At 44.3% G+C, this 21,657-nt stretch overlaps 1 protein-coding gene across 1 annotated transcript in view; it reads right to left on the bottom strand.

Annotated features, from left to right (window-relative positions):
* The window catches only part of LOC135898313 (RNA transcription, translation and transport factor protein), a 74,591-nt gene that overhangs the window by 7,400 nt on the left and 45,534 nt on the right, over positions 1 to 21,657 (bottom strand). The window contains exons 6-7 of the mRNA XM_065427196.1: positions 14,572 to 14,643; positions 1,313 to 1,361 (exon numbers count right to left, since the gene is read on the bottom strand). Of these exons, the coding sequence (XP_065283268.1) occupies positions 1,313 to 1,361; positions 14,572 to 14,643 (121 nt within the window). The remainder of the gene's footprint in view (positions 1 to 1,312; positions 1,362 to 14,571; positions 14,644 to 21,657) is intronic.

Below are 21,657 nucleotides of genomic sequence, written 5' to 3'. Positions count from 1 at the left end.
ACCACAATGCCCACGAAATACCACTGCTTCAGGCAAACCGTTGTGAAATTCCCCTTAACAGGTTTGCTTTAATAGAGTATGAAGCTGTGCCACAAGAAACTGCTGCAAAATCTTTATGGAACAATTATATGTTCTGCTTATTTAGGGTGAACAAGTTCTCTTGCCTTAAAAATTCAGAGCTAAATATATATACAATGTATGTGAACATTGGTTAGCTTTGAAAATTCATGCCAAGATAATTATCTGCCTTTCCTAAAGCAAAACGGTAATGCAAGGTCGGAAAAAGCAAAACCAGAACTGGTGCCAAACTTACCCTGACTATTCTTTGTAGGAATACCTACATGTGAAGAAGCTCTACCCTCGTAGTCTTCGCTTCGTAGCCAATAAAAAATTTAGCGATTACATGTGCGTCTCCTCAGAAACGTGTAAAAAGAAACATCAAATCCCTTCTTAGTGCATCCCTAAGTGTTGCGCCCGAGTAATAACCGTCTGGCTGCCAATGCAACAGCCCTGGCTGTGCAAATAGCTATGTCACTGATAGCTTGCTAGAATCTTGTTATGCAATGTCACGAGACTTTCATATATGTGCAGCACCGCTGCATCTCTTGGCCAAAATTTTTTTCAAGCATTAAATTTTGTGAAGTTTTTGATATTCGATATTCGACTTGAAAATCTTCAATTGGGTATTTGCAGACCTCTAACAAAAAGGAACAGTTGTGGAACAGAATTGTTACCTCATCCTAACATGCAGCCTGTGAGATGTGACGGATATTGCAAAACTGTTCTCAAACGAGATCAAATGTGCATCAATTTTCGCAGCCTGTGAGCTGGTGTCAAATTCTTTGACTACACGCCAATGCATGCTCTGCTAGCCAACACATTGACACCAAAAGTAAGGAGATGCACTCGTTTGTGAAAATCATGTTGATGCATATGAAGTTCAGAGGGCTCTGCTACTGCCATACTGCAGGAGAGGATATATACGAGAGAGCAAAATGTTACTCTTAAAGGGGATGCGAATATGTGTGCACACTATTTCATGGGATCACCCTTTGCATAAGTTGACAAAAATTGTGCCTTTCATGCAGATTTTGTTTAATCATAGAATTCCAAGTGAGATTTGCAGACATAATAATCAAAGATACGGATGCAGAAGACATTTCTTTACTGTTTTCTCTGTCTATTTAGAAGATCCAGATTTTTTAAAAAATTCTGGCCCTATGGAATCTGATTTTAATGACCTTATGGCTTTGCGTACAAGACAGGGCAGTCCTATAAAAAAAAAAAAGAAGGCTGACAAGTGTGTACTCACCTCCAGTGTCGAAGCCTAGGCTGCTCTCTTTCAATGGATAAGGCTTGCCCTGCAAACAAGGATAAGGGTACAGTTGAACCTTGAGATCACAAAGTCAGTAAAATCAGCAATTTGCTTCATTATATCAAAATTTAGCTATAATGAAATGAGATTTATTTATACGAGTACAGTCCTCAACGAATTTTTCTGACATGGAACGTGCCACAATATTTTCCATATTATCGGGCAATAGGGAAAGAGCAAATTCAAATAAGAAAAAAATTAATTTTGTTGAACTTGAGAGCCAGCAATGAAAGATACTGTGTGACGTGTGTCAATGATACGTTCATATCGGCGGTACGAAGTGAAGCCAGCTGTGCTTCCGCGTCCTCCCCAACCATGCGGCTAATAGTGTCGTCCACAGTCGGATGGCGCTACCCTGTAAAGCACCAGCGGCGGGGAGTGAATGCTTTGTCTGCCTCTCGCTTCACTGCGTCCCCGACGTAGTGAAGTGTGCAAGGTGCACACTCTTCGAACACGCATATCTAAAATGGTGCGCGCGTGGGGCTCAGCCGCTATGACATCCGTGCACTGCCGCACTAAAGAAGGAGATGCGCACCAACCCTCGCACCTTTTAGCCCCTTTGTTGTGCGGGAAGACTGCAGTCATCGAGCCACTGTTCTCCTCGGCTCATCTTCAACACGTTTTCATTCTCGTCCAAAGCACACGGCACGCAAAGTGTGATAGGATCTTGTCACACTTGGACTTCACACGAAACGTAATGCTACTCTGCTTCAGCGGTTGCTTTCGATCACACGGTGCACTATTTGAGAGTTGCGTTCACAAGCGGTCACGCGTAATTCTACCACCACTCCACCATCTACGTCCATGGAGGTTTCTATATATTGCCTCGGTATTTCTTCGCGGCAGGAGCGAAATTTCATTATACAGCAAAACCTCGTTAAACCGTACCCGCTTAAACAGTAGTTTCGTTTTAAAAGTAGTAAAGTCAAATGCCCGACTCAGCAGCCATTGAACATAATGTGTTTTGTATCCGCATAAACCGTACCAGCTTACTGTGCACTCATCGGTTAAAACATAACGTTTCCACTTTTAGTCGCGCAAACACGGCGGTGCGTCGTCTTCATCGAGCGGACCTGCAGAACAACAAGCCTCAAAGATGGGAAGAACGGCCTCCAAGTGCCTGTGCATTTGCACGTGAAGCCACATTAACATCAATATCATTTCAACACCGTGCCAGAGAGCGTTGTGGTGTCATGCTAGCGAGGACTCGCGTCATGCCGAAGCTCTGATAGAAAAGACGCCGGGTGCACAGCATAGAAGAAAAATTTGACATCATCCGTTCTATTGAACGTGACACGAAAAAGTCGGCGCTGGCACGCGACAGGGATCTGCTGTTTACTACGGTGTGTGGCATTTGGAATGCGAAGTTGCTTGGCAGCGCTGCTGCGACCGCGAAGAGATGTTGGCTATGAGGTTCGACTTTTCGCCATCATTGCCTCTGTTGTTGCCGAAGTGTTGACTAGGGACAGTGATGAGGACGACAGGGAAAGCAACAGCACGGGCGATTCAGGCCCAACAGTGGTAGAAGCTGCGTGTTACCTCAGCCTCATGAATGCAATCGTCGCGACGAGAACAGGGGCGCGATAACTTAACTCTATTCCAAATGAAAAGCATTCCAAACTCCGGCACCCGGCAATGAAAAAGGCGCCCTGGTACCTCTGCCACACTACTGCGCACGTGCACGGAGAATACGCAACGCCAACGAGGAATCTGCCATGCGAGTGTTTGCCAAGAAGAGGGGGCTGGCTGAAAAGCTGGCACGCAGCTTCAAGTAAGTTTTAGGCGGCTGTCGTCGTGCTAGGCCGCCACGGCATCAAACGAAAACAACACTTTTGTCGTGCAAAGTGAATAAATACAGCATGTTTTTCCCCTTTCATCGCATTCTTTCTGAGTTCCGTTTTAGACAGTTATGTGGGCGATCTCATGCTATTTCGGTTAAACAGTACTACCGTTTAGTACGTACTTCTTCCGAGCTCCGGCCAACTACGGTTTAACGAGGTTTCACTGTATTGAAATTGCATGTAAACACATTTTGTTATACTAAAGTCCTACATACATGGTCTTCCACAGGCCTAGTAGCGTACGGTGAGGGGCTAGTGTCGTGTGGTTTAACATAAAAGGCATGCGCTGTCATTGTTTTGTTTCGTGACATTTGTTAGTGGGCTGTCATTCTCAATATTCCGAGGATAACTTTGTCTAGAATGCAAGACAAGGTATCGGCAACTTTACTGATAGAATGATGTGGCAATATAACCTGCATATACCGCACGTCACACAGCAAGGTGCGGCATATACATATATACCTAAATACATGTGGCAATTTTCACTCACAGGGCACCAACGCTGCTCTATGACACCGACACTGAATATTCAGCTACACGGGGCCGTTTACACTCACATTAAAATGTAGCGTGGCTTTACAGCACACACAGAGGGCTTAATGGCCTGTTTTGCAACTGCCATTTCACATTGGGGCACCTTTCCTACATGCCTCAGATAGATGCAAAAAGGTAGTGGTTTTCTTCTCGTCTCATAAGACAGCATCTAGTCACCACCTAACTACCCCCTTTTTCCCAACCGCTACAAACATCCCACCGTTTGCACACATCGTAATTTTAAATGCATGTTAAGATACAGACGTTCAATTCATTATCTATAACGCATGCACTTGAACTAACACAAAGCTTAGTGACTTTCTCGCTATGATAATCAACACTCATTTCCTGCTCTGATTCCATAACCTACCTGCGTGATGCCCACCCCTGAGCAAATTAAGTACGGGTGTGCATATACCGAATAGTAGTAGATTTTGAATGTAATATCGAATCAAACCGAGAAAAAAATGCCGAATATTGAACATGTATCAGAAAATTTAACACAAACATTTATGCTTCCAACCTTTATGCAAAAAACAGTGCTGGAACGTGCTCAGGAGGCTAATCACTTAACAAGAATCTTGCTAGCTATGAGTAATTGAGCTCACCTATGAATCAAATTTCGAAGTACACTCTACTCTAAATAAAGGGAATACCAATTTAGTATGCCAGCACCGATAACTACTCATTTCGTATAAGAAGGTCTGAAAATATTTTTCGGAGATGGAATACCTGCCAAATAGAACTCAGTACTTTTTTTCCCCTCTGAGGCTGAAGGAATAGCGAAGTTGTCCCAAATACCGATTTGGCTTTCAGTTTAATAGTGGGCCGTACTGTGTGTAATGGCAATCTTCTACTGCTGCTTAGATAGCGGAGGGCTTTTCCATATTTATGGCAGAACCTTTCTGTAGGTTATTGTCATGGTATCAATCGTCACTTACAGCGCATACAGAGATGAGGGACAAAAAAGGAAGACGAAGACAAGCGCTGACTCCAACTGGTTCCAACTGGTTTGTCTTAAAGGGACACTAAAGGTTACTATTAAGTGAACGTGGACTGTTGAAATACCATCCCAGAAACCTCGAAACGCTTGTTTCGTGCCAAGGAGAGACTTATTTTAAGAGAAAATGCGTTCTGAAGCGTCCGCGTACCTCTAGCGCAGTTCAAATCACCCGTCCTCCGATCGAGGAGTACTGACATCATGGTCTCATAGTGACGTTGCGCCGATGGTTGCGCCATCGGTGAGTAGAACGGCGTCCGCAGACGGCGCTGCGGCTTTTCTGCGCAAAACGCAAACGCGCGGCCAGAAACAGAGCCAAGACAGAGCCGACAGCAGAGCGAAAGCGGGAGTATGGTGGCTAGCAGAAGGAGAAACGCGCGACCATAAGCTGGTACTTTATATAATGACGCAAACTTCGACACTCGTCGCAATGGACCCTGACAACGACAGACTGGCTCGCGATGCTGGGCTCAACTTCAGCAATTTGAGCACTGACGAGCGCGACCTGCTGCTGAGGGCTCGCGCTGCCGGCGTCGTTGCGTACTACGACGACGGCCTCGACAACGGCTCTCTGGAGTGGGAAAGCAACGAGGGCTTCTCACGACATCACAAGGACGTGGCATTCTCACTGCTTGTTCGAAATGAAAGTTTCGCGAGCCAGCAGAACCCGCACAGCACGACGCGATAATGAAACTACTGAAACTCCAAAGCGTGTGCGGCGCAGAGTCGAGCGCGCAGAGTCGAGCGCACAGAGTCGAGCGAAAATGAAACCTTTCCACCACCCATACTACTGAAGGGTAACGTCAAAACTTTATTTTTTCTTAGAATCGAATAGACGTAGACAAGTAGCATTTTCTTCAGTCTTATAATCGAATGAAATGATATTTTTAATACGAGTAGTTGAGTATTAGTAACACAAATTATGAGGAGTGCTTTCGTCATAGGGCTAGTACCAGAATGTAGCCGGGGGGTCTCAAATCGTGTCATGCATTTACCTCAATTTCTCGGTTACTAAAGCTCAGTTCGCGATTAGATTGACGCCTTAGATGTTCTAGAACATTGGTCTACCACTTTAACTTGACTTTCTGGTAACCTTTAGTGTCCCTTTAACGTCAGGTTACAAGAACACAGCAATAAAGTGCACAAAGGGCGCGAAGCGTTTCTAGGTGTTCATTGTGCACAGTGCGGCTGTATCCCGCTTTTAGAAGAAACCACTATCTTAGCAAGGCATTCTAATGAATGCACCAGACTTATCATCGAAGCAGCAGCGATTGCCAATGGCGACTCAGTTAGCAAGCCATCAATTGCATTAACTGACAAAGAATTGGTTTTTCTGAGGTCGCACATGCACTCTCGTTGTTCTTAGGTCATGAATTTTGAATGCACACTCATGTCGGGTTGTTGCTTTGTAGGGGGCGCTTGTCTTGGTGTCCCAGTATATATATGTATGTTTCTCATAATAAAAACCAGTTGGAAGTCAGCGCTTGTCTTTGTCGTCCTTCTTTGTCTCTCGTCTATGTATGCGCTGTAAGTGACGATTGATACCATGGAATACCACCTAGCCCGTACCCAAACCTTGTGCCGGTTATTGTCAGCTTATTAAAATGCCAATCTGCACAACAGACAAAAGTGGGTAATGCGCATCACGTCACTCGGCAGCACCCTGCGGTCATTGCTGCCGTACGTGTTGACTGCAGTCGGTAGAGTTCTCAAATGGGGATGCCCACGGCAATGTCCCTCCCCCTTTTTTTCTTCGTCCGCATCCATTTACTGTCTGTTTAAATGCATCTGCATCCAGTGGTCAGTGCACTGTCACATATTTTCGAGCCTGCCAAGTAAATTCAAAGCTATTCTTGTGACAGGTCTTGCTTGAGGCTATGAAAAGAGACCATTGTGCGCCTACGAATAGCGTTCGGAACGAGGAGCCGTCGTACGGTACTTTGCAAAGATGGCGGCCATAAACATGCAACGATCCTCCAGTGCACTCGCTTTCGTTGGCGAGGTGGTTTGTAGGCTTGCCGAGGGTTGTGTGACAGGCATATGAATAGATCTGCGTTGATTTGGTAACCGTAGCTTCAGTTGCCAACACCTGACGACGAATCTCCGATGAGGCCTAATGGGCTAGACAATAGCCAGTGGGGTGACCATGACGAAAATTTACCGCCGGTCGGTGTGATAATGGGCTGCAAATCGTTGTGGAAAGCTTGTCGCTAATGTGTTCCTCTGAATGGCTCATCAGTGACCGGTTGCGAAATCGTGCGTACGGGTTAGCTTGAGGGCTGTTGAAGCGTTCAGGTCTACGGTCGACCAGCTGGCAACTACCGCGAACAAGCGTGCTAAGTTGGTCTGCAGTTCGCATGTGGGTAGAAAGCTCCAAAGTGCACGAATCTGCATGCGTGTACATTAAACTCGCGTATTCAATGTGATCAGCATGCATTGCAGTGGCTAATCAGACCTATCTTTACACATGCTTTCATGCCTTCCATAAGCGCTGCTCTTGTGGTTCCCTGAATTCGCATCACAATAATCGTTTCGATCGGTATAGTCAACCTTGTACCGACAGAGATTGCATGCCATCGTAACACTGCACGCTTTAAGGCGTTGATTACGGCCAGGTAATTCGCCGAAGCCACCGATATTCAAAACATCAAATATTCGAGAAATCAAATACAGTCGACTCTTGTTACAACAGACCCTGATAATCCGACAAAAAACGTGTTTTATTCGAAGCCCGTAATATCCGAAATGCCTGACTTCCGAAACTTTCGTTGCGATGTCTAACAATTCCATTGCAAAGAGTGAGTGACAAATGTCCAAAGTAAAAAACAACAAGAAAAGTTGCAGTTTTGCCTGAAAGACGAAGCATACATGATGATAGCAAATTAAGCAAGACATGCGTGGCAGCAGCACTGCGAGATTCGACTTCCATGCTGTCTCTCGTTTCAACGCGAACTAAACATCAAAAGCACAATGCATACGAAGCTACCGGCACGGTGTGCACTTTGTCCACATCACAGATCGCTTCCAAGATGCAGTGCCCACGTGGGCGCACACTTAAGCCCCCTGAATGAGACTAAAGGTAGCAACATTCCTACTCGACCGGCCTCCTCGCTGCTCACTCTTTCTCTCAGCGCTCGCCCTCGCAGTGTGGTCATTTGCTCCAAGGCCTTCCATAGAGTTACACGAGTTGAGACATTAAAAATTGTTGTTGGGTGTTAGCGCATGGATTTTTACCATATTTAAGGCTTGTTTATTGTGTGCTGTGCTAGGAGAAATACTGGAGTGCTAAGAAATTGGTAAAAGCAGATGATTTTCGTGCTTTTTCGGCACCGTAACTGTTCACTCATTATGCCGCTTTGGGTTGGCTGCCTGCCAGTTAGAAATCCAGTTGCTAGCCACGAAGCTAGCCTTCTCAGGCTAGCTTCGTGGACAAATTCCTTTCAGTGTAAAGTTCTAGCACAAAAATTGACCTCTTTGTCTCGCCAATAATGTATACGTGATGTACACGATGACCATGTACCTGCCACAGCTTTATTTGAGTATTACATCATCCCCGAATGGTGTACCTCCAGGCAAAAACACTGTCGTGGCTTGCACAGATCAAGCTGCTTCGCGAGTTATTCCTACTGCATTGATCAGTTTCTTTATTTGGCTTTCTAACGACACTTGCCTGGCATGAAAGAGCTGCGATGAAGTCAAGGTTTTGCTGGTACACGCAAAAGGTGATGCATTTGCGTGTGTGCAGCACTAGGTAGCTGCTAATTCAACAACTCGAATGTGTTTACGCTGCTTGAAGTGCGTACGTGTATACTTGCGCAAACCTAATCAACTGCCATGTGCCCAGCTTGTGCAACTTTATAATTTAATCATCGTAGTACCATGAAGATGGAAAGCAAGGTGTGTGACATCTTGTTCTACCAATGCGGAACATCTCTGCTATTCTCGTCGTTTCAGCATGGTGCTGGCATCTCTTTACGCAGTGAAACTGGTCCTACGCTTTTATGACAAACTGGTGCCGTTGGCTCTCAAGCGCAAACGCCACAGTGTATCATGTACTTCATTCGTAAACAAAGCGTGTGCAAGGACGAAAGTTCCACATAGAAATAGTTTCCGTCAATGAGCACTTTCCCCCTTTCGTTTGTGCAGTTCCAAGTTAATATGAGCCAACAAACTCGTGCACTACTTTATTCTGCCGAGACGGCGAAAGGGAGAAAACCTACTCAAAATATTAAAAATCATTTGCACTTGGTAATGAACAACTTGTTTTCAGAAAATATATTTGCAGTGCCTAACAAAAGCATAGAGTGACAAAGCTACGCACTCTCAGCACCCCAACAATAATGCGTGTTATGTTTCTAGCACGATATATGACAGAACACAGCCTATGCACTCCCTAGCTTCATAAACCTGTTGGCGATAGTGCGTTCAGGAAAACAAATCTGAACGAGCACCGAGAATAGCACCCGCTCATAAGCTTACGCATGCCTGAGCTCCATAATAAAGCTCTGTTCGTACACGTTTGCACCTCCAGTACTCTTAAAATCAATCCTTAACATAAAAAAAAAAACGAGTTCTGCAATGATGTGGTTAGCCATGAAACTTAGCTAAAACATGCGAAATCCTTTGCAAATGCCTTGCCACAGAAACTCGATGGCCAAATGTCATGGTGGCGCATGCACCGAGACGCAGAAAAGAAGAAAAAAGAAAGAGAAAAAAGCGCGAAAGAAACCATGTAACGGTGCTCAACCAATTCAGAGACGCAGACCTTCTGTCCTGCCACCTTGCATGCTTCTCGCAGTAGCAGCGGCAGAAAGATAAAGGTATGTTGCTACTTTTGGTTTTATTCAGGGGACTTATGCGTACTTTGTCCACACTGCAGATTGCTTTCAAGATACAGCGGCTACGCCATATGCAGCAGACACCGGAATAGAACCCCCCTCTCTCTCATCTCCCCCATGCCTCGCATGCAAAAGAAGACTGCGCCTTGCACCCTGCCTTCCTCCCTCGCGTGCGTGATATTGAGCCGTGATCATCGGCTGACCCCTTGCAAGGCAGTAGGCAGTAGTCAGCTCGAGTGAACAAGGCAGAAGTATGTTTTGTACGGCCGATTTTTAAAAAAAATTGCCACTAATTTCACCCGCTGTAGCCAATAGTATGCTGTAGCCAGGGGTGTAGCCAGGGGGGGGAGGCTTATGGGGCTTCAGCCCCCCCCCCCCCCCCCGAAATTTTTTCGTGCTGTCCATGCACCGCCGACCAAAGCGACCCCCGGCGCCGGAAATCACTCTGGATTTTGTCTAGAATGTCTTTTTGACACTCGAAAAGACATTTAACCGCGAAGATTGCAAACTCGGGCTGGATTTCGTGGCAACGCCCATACACCGGGAGTCACATAACGCCAAGCAGTCCCATCCGAGCACAAAGTTTCAAGGGCGCTTTGATGGTGAGCGGGCTCGCCGCGGCATCTCACTGAGGCCACGGAATCTATGGAGCGCATGGATATCAATTGCAAAACTTTATGGGTATAAATCTCATAAGCTCTTGATGTGAAAGGTGCATTGACATTTCCAAAGTTGTGCTTTAGATTTTCAATTGCGGAACTTTGTGGGTTTAGTGTTGTTATAAACATTGGACGCCAAAGGTCTACTGAATTTTCTAAAGTCTTACATAGGAACATACAACGAGACAAGCCAAATCTACACACTAGCAGACAAGTTGACAAAGCAGGCAGCGAGGTCCAACGAGACGAAGCGTTGGGGTGGTTCATTTGTGCCGTCATGTCACATAAAAAAATATCAACATTTTTTTTAACCTACGCCAGAACATCCATGTCAAGACGCTAAAGCCAGCCAAAGTAAATACGTTTTTATTTATTTTTTCTACTTTGACTTTTATTCGCGAGGACACATTGAGCCTCTTCAATTTTTTTTATTCTCGCTACCCTACCCGTGGGCTGCCAGAGCCAACCAGAGCGCATACGTTTTTCTCGTATGGTCCCGACCACCATGCGGTACACTTCGGTGCGCGTTCGGTTTGCTCTGGCCGAGTGGATTTTTACCGGACAGAGTTTTGGACGCTTTCTGGCTAGCAGACGAGAAAAAAAAAACAATGGTCGCTCGCCGCCATCACTGTGGGGACTAGAAGGATTGCACCGCATTCCTTGAGCGGAACCTTTCCGGAAAGTCTTCTTTCGCCGCTGTAGGATACTGAGCAGTATGCGTATGGTTCTCAGTGGACCAAGCGTCTCATGTTTTCTTCGGTATTCCTTTCGTAGCCCCATTACGTGCCCGAAGTAGGCATTAGATTCTGGCCAAGATACTTTCCTATGCTTTTTTTTTTTTTCATTTCGGTGCCTCCGCCTCACGGAAAAAAAATTCGTTGTTGCGGCGCAGCGAATTGTCGCATGGTGAAAGTTCGATTTTGATACTTCTTTTGCGGAAAGTAATGGGCGACGGGACGCTTCAGTTGCCGGATACGTTTATTATATTATTGCGAAAGCAATTATATGGACACTCCAGGCGCATTCCTGCCATCGCCCTCATGTTTCGCATAAAGTCCAAGGGCGATAACATCATGACCACGCGCTGCATGCTGTATGTGCGAGTGAAAGCGTAGGAGGGGAGGTGGAATGGGTGAGCCGACGATGGTGGCTCAGTTTTGTGTGCGCAAAGGAGAAAAGCGAGGAGCAAGCGCGCCGCCTTCCATCGCGCGCAATACATCGGGGGGAGTGGATGGAATGGGGGCGGAATCTAGGATTCTGTGAATCTATGATTGTGCAACATGTTTATTTGCCTTGTTTGACGCATTATATACAGTTACTTCTTCTTACATGCATAGACTCATTGGAGACTTATACGTATACTTAAATATCTTGTTGCGAGGTTTTGTTATACATGCAGTGAACTTTGTTTCCAGTGACTCTTTTTTTGTCCTTTATCAAGCCGTATTTTCGCATTTGTATATCCCATTGTATCTTTGCGTTTCTAATGTACGAGGGCGAGTCAAATGAATGTAAGCCTACCCTAACCGCGCAATAATGGTTCGGTTCATTATCTGCGAGGCATGCGCGTAGGAGAACGGCATGTCTCATTTACAAAAGTGACACGCAGGTGTGAAGATAAATGTTCTTTAATGCTCTCATACACTGGGTTGAATATGGTTGCGTCACATAATGAACACTTCAAAAGTTGAACAACTCGGTGTCGCGAAGTTTTTGACAGCTGAAGGTGTTTCCAAAACAGAAATTAATCGCCATATGACTGCCGTGTACGTTGAACACTGCATTTCATTGACCACTGTGAAGCGTTGGAGCAAACGGTTCAAAGGACGTTGCAAAGACATTCCAAGACCGGGCCAAAACCATCGTGCAATCACCCCCCACACAATTTCAAAGGTTCATGAGCTGCTGAAACAAGAACGGAGGATAAGCATCGATGAACTGGCAGACCGTCTGAACATCAGTCACGGTTCGGTTCACGCCATAATTCATGAGCTTCTCGGTTATCGGCTCTTTGGTGCGCAATGGATCCCCAAGATATTTATCCATCGCGAGAAGACGGAGAAGTTTCGCGCTGCCTTGACTCATCCGATTGGGTATCACAATGAGCATGACGACTTCTTGTTTGCAACTGTGATCGGGGACGAACTTTGGTGCCACTACTACGAGCCTGAAACACGACGGCAAAGCTTACAGCGGAAACATTCGAATTTACCACGCCCGAAGAACGTAAAGGCCATTATTTCCGCTGGAAAGGTGTTGTTGACTTTTTTTTTTTCGATCGACAGGGTCCATTACTGATAAAATTTGCTAAATCTTGAGAGGCTATCAATTGTTTCCGATATTGTGAAACGCCAGAACGGCAGCGTGTCGCAATCAAGAACGAACAACGTGGAAAATTGACGAATGGGGTCATCTTGTTCCACGACAATGCCTGTCCCCACGTCGCTTATGTGGTTAATACAAAACTGGCAAAGTTCAAGTGGGAAACGCTGCAGCATCCGCCATACAGCTCAGACCTGTCACCTTGCGACTTCTACATTTTGGGGCAACCGAAAAAACAGCTCAAGGGAACCAGATACAGACTTTTTGAAGCAGCAACCCAAGGAGTTTTATAAGACGGGAATCACGCAACTCGTTAGTCAATAGGACAAATGTCTAAATTCTCATGAAGACTACTTTTAAATAAAGTACCCCGTTGTTGGCTCATTCATTTGACTTGCCCTCATATATCTTGCAGAACTCCTGCTTTTTATACGTGCTCTCTATCGCGACTATAACTTCGGTGCAATTACTCACGATACACGACAAGGGACAGCTACTCCTGCGTAATACATTGGAACAAACGACACCGTCATTGAGATTTTCCACTGGCCATTGCATATATACAAGAATGTAAGCACGGTTCTTGAATGACAAAATTTCATTAAGATATTTGTCCTCAACTTGTTCAGTTCATTGCCTTTTAATTTTGCATATCAGCGGCATGCACTGCTTTCCTGGTTTCGAACAGATATAGTTCTAAAGTTCGTGTGATATTTTCTTTACTTAATAAATAGCCTAAAAACATGGAAACATTGACGTCAGTTATGTTGGGCACAATTTTTGGCACATACGAGTATAATATTTTATGAAAAAAATACATATTTTACTTGTATTTACAGAGCGTAGCTTTCAAGAATTCGTTTGCAGCATCTTTGGCAATGACAATGCAGTTAATATTCATGTATTTGATCCCTCGATAAATTGTTTAAGAGGAAGCTTTAGCTCGGGCCCTATCCGACACGGCCTATTCAAATACTTGTAAACCGCAGAAACGCTTTTCTGAGATAATCCTGCTAATCGCTTTTATTGAAATTGGTTACATTTGAGAGAGAAAGTTAAATCCTTGTGTCTGTTGGAAACAGAACTTCGATTTAGGGCCTGAATTTTGTTTAAAATATTTTGGAAAATTCCAAAGTTTGAAAAAATAGAAGCACGGCGTTTACAAACTAATAGCTATGAATGAAGAACAGATATTGTGGTTCTGTAAACGGCATTTATTATAACAGTCAAGGCGGACAAGTTTGCTGTGTCAATTTGTATCTTACGTGAATTGGTTACGTTGTGTACAAGAGTTCTGCAAAAGCCGTATTTCCACAATATTAAATTTTTTTGAGATTCATGTGTAACATATCTATTTTGTCCGCTGTAGATGTACTATTAGATGCAATTCACAGAATTATGATATCATTTTTCATTGATGAGTCACGGAGTTTTGAACTTGATAGTTTCGTTTCCTGAAAATTTTCAATTTTGGCCAATTTTTAATAAATATTTGACCTCCTAAATGAAATATTCGAAGCCAGTAGTCACTAGAATTAAACTTTTTCTTTTAAATGCCACAAACCTCCTCAAATTTGGTGAAGTGGTTGCAGGGAAAAACGAATTCCCTTTCTACATGTACTTAAATAGGAGCACCCGAGCTAAAGCTTCCTCTTAAGGAGAAGGCTGAGCTGCAACGTGCAGCTACACACACACACATATATATATATATATATATATATATATGGCCAGTGGCGTAGCCCCCCCCGAACAAAATTTCTGGCTGCGCCACTGGCTGTAGCGTGGCCTTTTAATAGCAAACTTCGCTGCATTAATAAAATAGGTAGGACAAACTAAGACTGAAATATGGTCCATTATACCCGAAAGTCTGTTTTACCCGAATCCGGTGTAACGAGTGTAGACTGTATTAGATATTTGATTCGTGAAATTGAACATTCAAGTATTAGCACACCCTGAAAATTAAGATTAAAAAAAAATTTGACGAGATGTCTGTCTGTCTCACCTGTGTGCTGCGCTGCTTGATCGCCTCCTGGCTGGTAGTGGAGAGCCGCTCCTGAATCAATGCACAAACGCCCTGCACAAGAGAATGAAGTGCAGCAAGGCGTCAGCGGAAGAACTTTGTAGAAGAACATCAGTAGAACACAGCCCTGAAATACTGCATTAGCTCTATTCTGACACACATTTTTTTCTGGAAATGTTAACTATGGTGACATGTGCCTTAGGCTTAAGTACAAAACTTAGACACTGAATAAATGTTTTATGTGATGGAATGGCTCCTCAGCCTAATACAAAAAATGGGAAAGCAGAGAACATGTGTCAGCACTCGAAGTTGCCATGTGAGAAGAGGAGCCCACAAATGGTGTGAAAGCCAGAGTTCCCTAACAAAAGCCAGCAGAGACTCCAGGGGAGTCTCTGCTGTGTGGAGAGTCTCTGATGTGTGGAGACTCCAGAGATTCCTCACATCACCAGCGTGCACCAATCAGAATACTTTGCAAGCAGTCTTTATTGTAAATTTTTTGTTTCACCTTTCTTGCACCTCATTTTTGCTTTTGCGTGCTTTGTGTGGCAAGCATGCTTTAGGAGGTTTTTATTTATTGCAGTTCTCCCAGTGTGTTCTTTTTTTTTTTTGCTCATATAAGGTTTCTGTTTGCATTTTGCCATGCTTTCTTTTTTCGCGTGCTAGTTGCTCCATCCCTTTTTTGTGTGTCAGTAATGACAGCAAGGCTTGGCGTTAAATGAAAACCACCTAATTTTTAAAAAATTCATTTTGTGTGTAATGTTGTATTTGCTTGGTCTTGTGTTGTCGCTTCTACCGCTTGATAATGAGTTGTTGTCTCTTGTGTCTGCACTGCTCGGTGTGCCTTTTCCACTCGCAGTGCTCTGTCTTGAGACGTTGAATCTTGCATTGCTCGTTCTTGAGTTGACGGCAGATGACGGAGTTTAACATTTCACAATCACAGCCTTGTGCTTCAAAATTAAGTCTGTCCATCACGTAAGACAATGAATGGCTCATACACCCTTAAGCAATGGTTCATACCCCCGTAAATACTCCCATTATGACTACAGAAGAGAAGCGGAATTCTATGCTGGAATGATGAGCGGAATGATCATGTGGAAGATGACAACGATGCTCGAGCCATTGCTGATGATGATAGCTTTAGTGAACTCTGACGACGGTGCAGGGTCCCCATAAACAGCTTCGCTGTAAAACGGCATTCACCGAAACAGAGCAGTGGAGTTTGCATGGCCATAGCATCATCAGTGGAAATCGTATGCGATTGATAGCAATGCCAGAACAGTTCGTGTCTATTCGTGCCTTTGCAGCCTTTATTCTTGCGTTTACCACCGTACATAGCACCGCGTTGGTCGTGTGTCTTCATGACTGCGCAATTGCCATCCACGACTGCGTCGATAGCGGCTGCGGTATCGCCCACAGCCTTTGCAGCAAATAGTAGTTTCGTTTTGACTCAGTGCGTGCATCGGCCGCGCACGTTCAGAATCGCAAGGCTGCCGTCCATGATCTCGTCAACAGTGGCCGCAGTCTCATCCGTAGCTGTTGCGGCAAACAGTAGTTTCGTTTTTACTTGGTGCAACGCTGTCGAGGCTGAACAGCACCATCGACATCGCGATGAGCGGTGACCTGGCGGCACTGGCAAAAAAAATGAACAGGATGTGTGTGCGGTAGCGAAAAGCATCTCGGTGAAGATATGCATCGCATCCGCGCTGTGAAGGAACTTGCGAGGCCTTCGTCGCTGCGAGCGTTAATCAGTCGCGAGATCAACTGCAGCTTCCGCACTGATCTTGTGAAAAATAGAAACAGTATTTGCCAATTAATCAGTAAATCAAAGCGTGTTGACATAATAAGCACTTTTTTATTGTTTTCCTGATACCCTCGATATAATTTGCATTCGGTTAATTCGTACATCTTTTTCGGTCCCTGAAATCCGAATTAGTGAGGTTTTACTGTAGTTAGTTCAGTTTGCATTGCAGAGCTTTGAAATATAGCACTCCTGGCTCGTTGCGGTGTGGTGAATGAACCCCGCGGAACTTCGGGTTGTGAAGTGTGGCGTGTTTCATGTGTGAATTATCCGGTCTCAAGTGACTCAAGTTTAACGGGCGAGCTTTGCACTCTTTCCAGTGGCGACGATAACCTACGAAAGCGAAAGACACTAGTAGCCGAACAATGGGAAGTACATCTTCAGTCATGCCATCCCTTTCAGCTGACAGTGCGCTCTTCGATTCAGCATCTGAAAGCCAGTTCAGTACAAGTTCACAGTGCTCCTTCACTCACTTTTTTAACTGCAGGCATCTCATGAGCTAGTTCGAGATAAATCGCTCGTGCAGCACTTAAGAGCGCCGACGCACTGAACGAAACATAACACACAGTGCTGTCATGTTTGGGTCTGTGGGTCCTTGTACTTGAGCACTACAAAAATAAATTATCTATTTGCAATATGTACACCATGTGCAACGCATAGGCAGACCTGCATCATACAAGACCTATGCATGCAGCCGCATGTACCAGGATTGCTTCTATGGCTGCTTGAGAAGCAGCATGCACTGAGTTAATGAAACTGTAATTGGCTTTTGATCTCTCTCTCTCTCTCAATTTTTTTTATGGAAAGATTAAACCAGATGGTATGAGTGCATTGCAGGGACGGGGAAAAGGTGTCATCAGTGCTTTGTGAAGTCGGTTTGCTTAAACTTCCCAAACCTCTTCAGCTTCCACTAAAATGTTTATCACTGTGATACTATAAACTGTAGTTAGGAAAAACATTAACTTAAAACCAATTTCTAACGCATCTTCGTGGAATGTGTTGAATTAACAAGTTAACACTTCCACTGCAGCATTATGCCGATATGCAGCATATGCGCATCAAATAAACATGTTCTGTAAAGGTGAATGACTGGGCCTGCAACAACAAACCTTGTAGTAACACTGAAAAAGGGGCTGTGATGCGTATAAGCCACAACAAAACTGCTGCGTCCCCAATCTACATTCCCGCATATGTCACCAGCAGTGTATTTAAAGATAGTCGCGTTCTTGGGTTTGTGTCCCATGCCTCCCTTCCTTGTGGACCAGAGGTTTTCCAATCACTCTACACATTTAGCATTCTGCCGTGGCTTGAGTACTTATCAGTATAGTAGTCCCTGTACCAAACTCACGTCCCTGACAGACTTGATTTCGTTCAATGTGGGGCAACACCCAGCCTCTACTCTTGTCTTTTCGATCGTTGCAAGCTCATGCCAGCCTATGAGGATTGCCTCAAAGCCCTCAAGTGGAATACCCCGCAATACCAGCGCAACATTGCACTAGTCTGTCTATTCCGCAGGGTGCTTGACGACTCTCTAGACAGCACTGAACTTTCTTCTTCAGTCCCTCTGAACAAGTGATCAGGACAACCTGAGCCCCGTCACGCCTGTACAGCCCAACACCACACCTCCATGCTTTTATATGGCATATAAATTACAATTATATTCGCAAAACAATCCAACGCTATCATGTCTGTAGGTTATGTGTAAGTCGTACTTTACGTTTTTTCTGATGTATTTTACTTTGAAAAATTCAATTAGTTCAGTAACTTCTTTGCGCTACATGGAGGGTCTGTGTGGTTGGGTCTGTGCGGTCGGTTTGCATGGTTCGGAATGTTTGCCGAAACGATGCGGGATGCTGGCGCCGGATTTTCTGCTTCACAGGGCCCTTAAAGTTACAGCGTTAAAATACTATGTGCCTTATCATATGCATGTTGCTATTAATTTCTTCTGAGGTTTAATAACGGGTGGCTACCATGTCCAGTGATATGCAATAAAACAATATGGCACAGCAATTATTGCGCACCTAACAAATTGAATGTCTTTCTGAATCAAAACATCATGGTAGGCTACAAACAATAAATACACTGTTATATTTTATTTCTTGTATGGTGTATGAAATGTATAAATTGTGAAAACAACTTGTTTATATATATTTTTTTAAGTTATGCAAATGAGCAGCTCCCACACATTTGAGCAATTGCTTGAATAGTACGGCTTGGTAAAGGGCAACGAAAGACACTTATTAAAACCCTCTGATTCTCAAGTCTGTAGTATCTGACAGTACACTTTTAAGCAAAATTACACCCTTTTGCCACATGACAATAATCATTGTCTGTCTTGTCCGCATTTCCTTTCTTTAACGCGGCGAGCCCGGTACTTCCCAGTAACGAACGGCATGCGCATTATCAGCATGGCATAGCGTTCCCGACAGGAAAGTAGCGGGTGCGGCGTTTTCAAGAAAGGAAACGCAAGCAAGGCAGATGGCTATTATTGTTGTGTGGCAGAGATACACCACAAAGGGTGTAAGTCTGCCTAAGCGTGTATGTCATTGCATTAATGTCAAGAAAGACAAACGACATAATGAAACGAGTTACACTAAAACATGGCCTTTACACAGTGAAAACTTTTCTAGCAATAAACTAAATGCTGCTCAATGTCAAGGCCTCCTGATGCAGTGTAGATACTTCAAAATAACTTAGAAAAATAAATGAGGTGATCCATGGGCAAGTTAGAAACAAGAATCAGAAGGAGACAACCTATGGACTTGGTAAATTTTAGCTGCTTTAGGTGTTTTTTCGTGAGTACTGCAGATATTTCAGTTATTTCTTCTGATTTTCTCACAACCCACATTCTCGCGTTTCTTTCCTACACCAACAAGCATAAATATATGTCTAATACAGATATTACACGTGCACAGCTAATTCTCACACAGTCGGCAGCACAATTAGCTACCAAAAATGAAATTGTACGACAGCTTTTGATGTGACATGGTATGGTTGCGCAGGTGTTAGCAAAGCGATCTTGTAGACAGACAACTACACAGTAAAATAGAAGGTCAAAGAGAAACTTGTGGCAGGCATGCATTCATTATTCAAATATGTCATTTTTTATATATATTTAAAGAAGCATACATATCACTAACTTGACGTTTCAAGCTCAGTTTACAGCAGGCCGTTTTAGGCCGAACTTGGGACGGTTGAAGACTAAATGGTCAAGCAACAGCGTGAGCTTGTCGACGCGCACCAAAGCATGTCGACGCATGCCAGTGGTTGGACATTTTTGTGTTCGGCACTTTGTTTACTATGTGTGCAGTATGTTTCATCATGCTCGACAAAACAAGGTGTGATGATATGTGTGCTTGACAAGGCAGAACAACAGAATAGTAACTGATGGAGTGTTTTATGCCCCGCTACAAATCCGGATACGGCAAAGGACGGAATAAGTTTTCTCTCTTCGCAGCACCATCTGATCTGCAGCTGCTGCAGCATTGGCAACAGAAAATTCCTGGAAGTATGTGACCGCCAAAAGGAAAAGACAAAACATGTGCGCGATATTTCTAGTAGCACCTAATCTTCTATAAGTACTGCAGCTAACATAAAGGGAATGTCCCGTTAGACCAAGGCAAAGCACTTGGATCGACTTAGAAAGGAAGTGGTTGCTACGATTTTCAAGGAATGCCAGGCGCAACCACAAGACATCGATGCGGAACAGCATAAGTGCAACAATTTGTCTACAACCGCAGACACTGCAGATACGTTCCTTCATTCGAAGGCGTGCCGTAATGGGAATTCTCAGCTTTGCCTTCAAGAAGATAATGATTCCCGTGATTTGCAGCCTGGCGTCTAGAGGGAGTTCAGCGAAGAGCATGATCTGAATATGCCTTGCAATGACAACATTTCTGAAAAAAGCAGCTCAAGCAGCTCTACAGCACGAAATCACAGCAGCTGTTAGTGAAAATAGCCTGGGCAATCGAAATTTCTTCATGCCACCTTTATCACCGGAATGGTGCACTGCTTTGCAGTCCATTCGTAAAGCGGGTCAGTGTCTTATACAGGAACCTGTTCGTATGTATAATATTATGATTGTGCCACATTAAGCTTCAGTGCCTAGTCTGCATATTGTGCATTGAACACATTGCACATGTTACGTGGACATAACAATGTTTATAAACAATGCATCTCATTGTACAGATATTGTTTCCAGGCATCATTAAATGGCAATAAATATAGCTTAGATTACAAACATATTTAAAGATATAGGCACACTAGAAGGTTGGTCCTGTAAAATGTAAGATGATGGTTTCGTAAAATGTGAATGTTAATTTGACTTTGTACCAATCAGACAAAATGGTAGATTATGGAGCAGCAGATAATGTTCAATATAATATAGCAGGCCAATTATCAATAGCAGCACTCAGCTTTCAGGTAGAAGCTTCCAGAAAGTATGCTTGGATATGGGTGCGGGCGATCGCCGGCAAAAGACTAATCTTTTTCATTCTCATTAAGGGGCATTGAAAAAATATGGAAAAATGTCTTCAACTTTTGACAAACATTCACTCACGGCAAAATGTGCAAATGTGCCACAAAACTAACCAGCACATATTACATAAATGGATGTGTTGACAGTGGCAGAAAGTCCAAGACTGGGAAACAGCACAGTAGATATTGGGGTGATGGAGAGGATGCTAGCTACGAGACTTAAGAATGAAACGAAAAGAGAGAGAAGTTTCATGATGCTTCAAAGCGCTGCAGCATGGCTGTGCGAACCGACATGAGGGTATATAAATTGGAGCCATCCACCAGCATCGTCGGGCACGACACCGCTGTAAACATGCGCTGCTCACAACTGCTATTCTTCCAGGCCGCACTGTCATGGGGCGTTCTTTCCTGGCTTCCTGGCTCTTTTCCTACGAGCTTCGTTGGTCCTCCGCTACTTATGCCGTTCCTGCCGCAATCCCAGCCGTGTTTGGACGCAACTGCTCCCTATGTCTGGCAACGCGGATTGGGAGCGTATACCGGCGACGCAAGCGCATCAAACTATAAATTGGAGCCAGCCACCAGCATCGTCGGGCACGACACCGCTGTAAACATGCGCTGCTCACAACTGCTATTCTTCCAGGTCAGTTACTTGAACCGTGCCGCATGTGCCAAAACTAGCAATTGCTGTCTTATTGCGGTGTCGTGCCCATTGGAGCTGTCTAGAGTTAAAAAGCTGATATTGACTTGTTTGCAGTGTGTATCTTCTTCCCTCGTTAACTTGCTTCTCATGTTAT

This window comes from Dermacentor albipictus, chromosome 5 (genome assembly GCF_038994185.2).
Source record: "Dermacentor albipictus isolate Rhodes 1998 colony chromosome 5, USDA_Dalb.pri_finalv2, whole genome shotgun sequence".
Classification (NCBI taxonomy): Eukaryota; Metazoa; Arthropoda; class Arachnida; order Ixodida; family Ixodidae; genus Dermacentor; species Dermacentor albipictus.
This window is presented reverse-complemented; position numbering and strand designations above follow the sequence as displayed.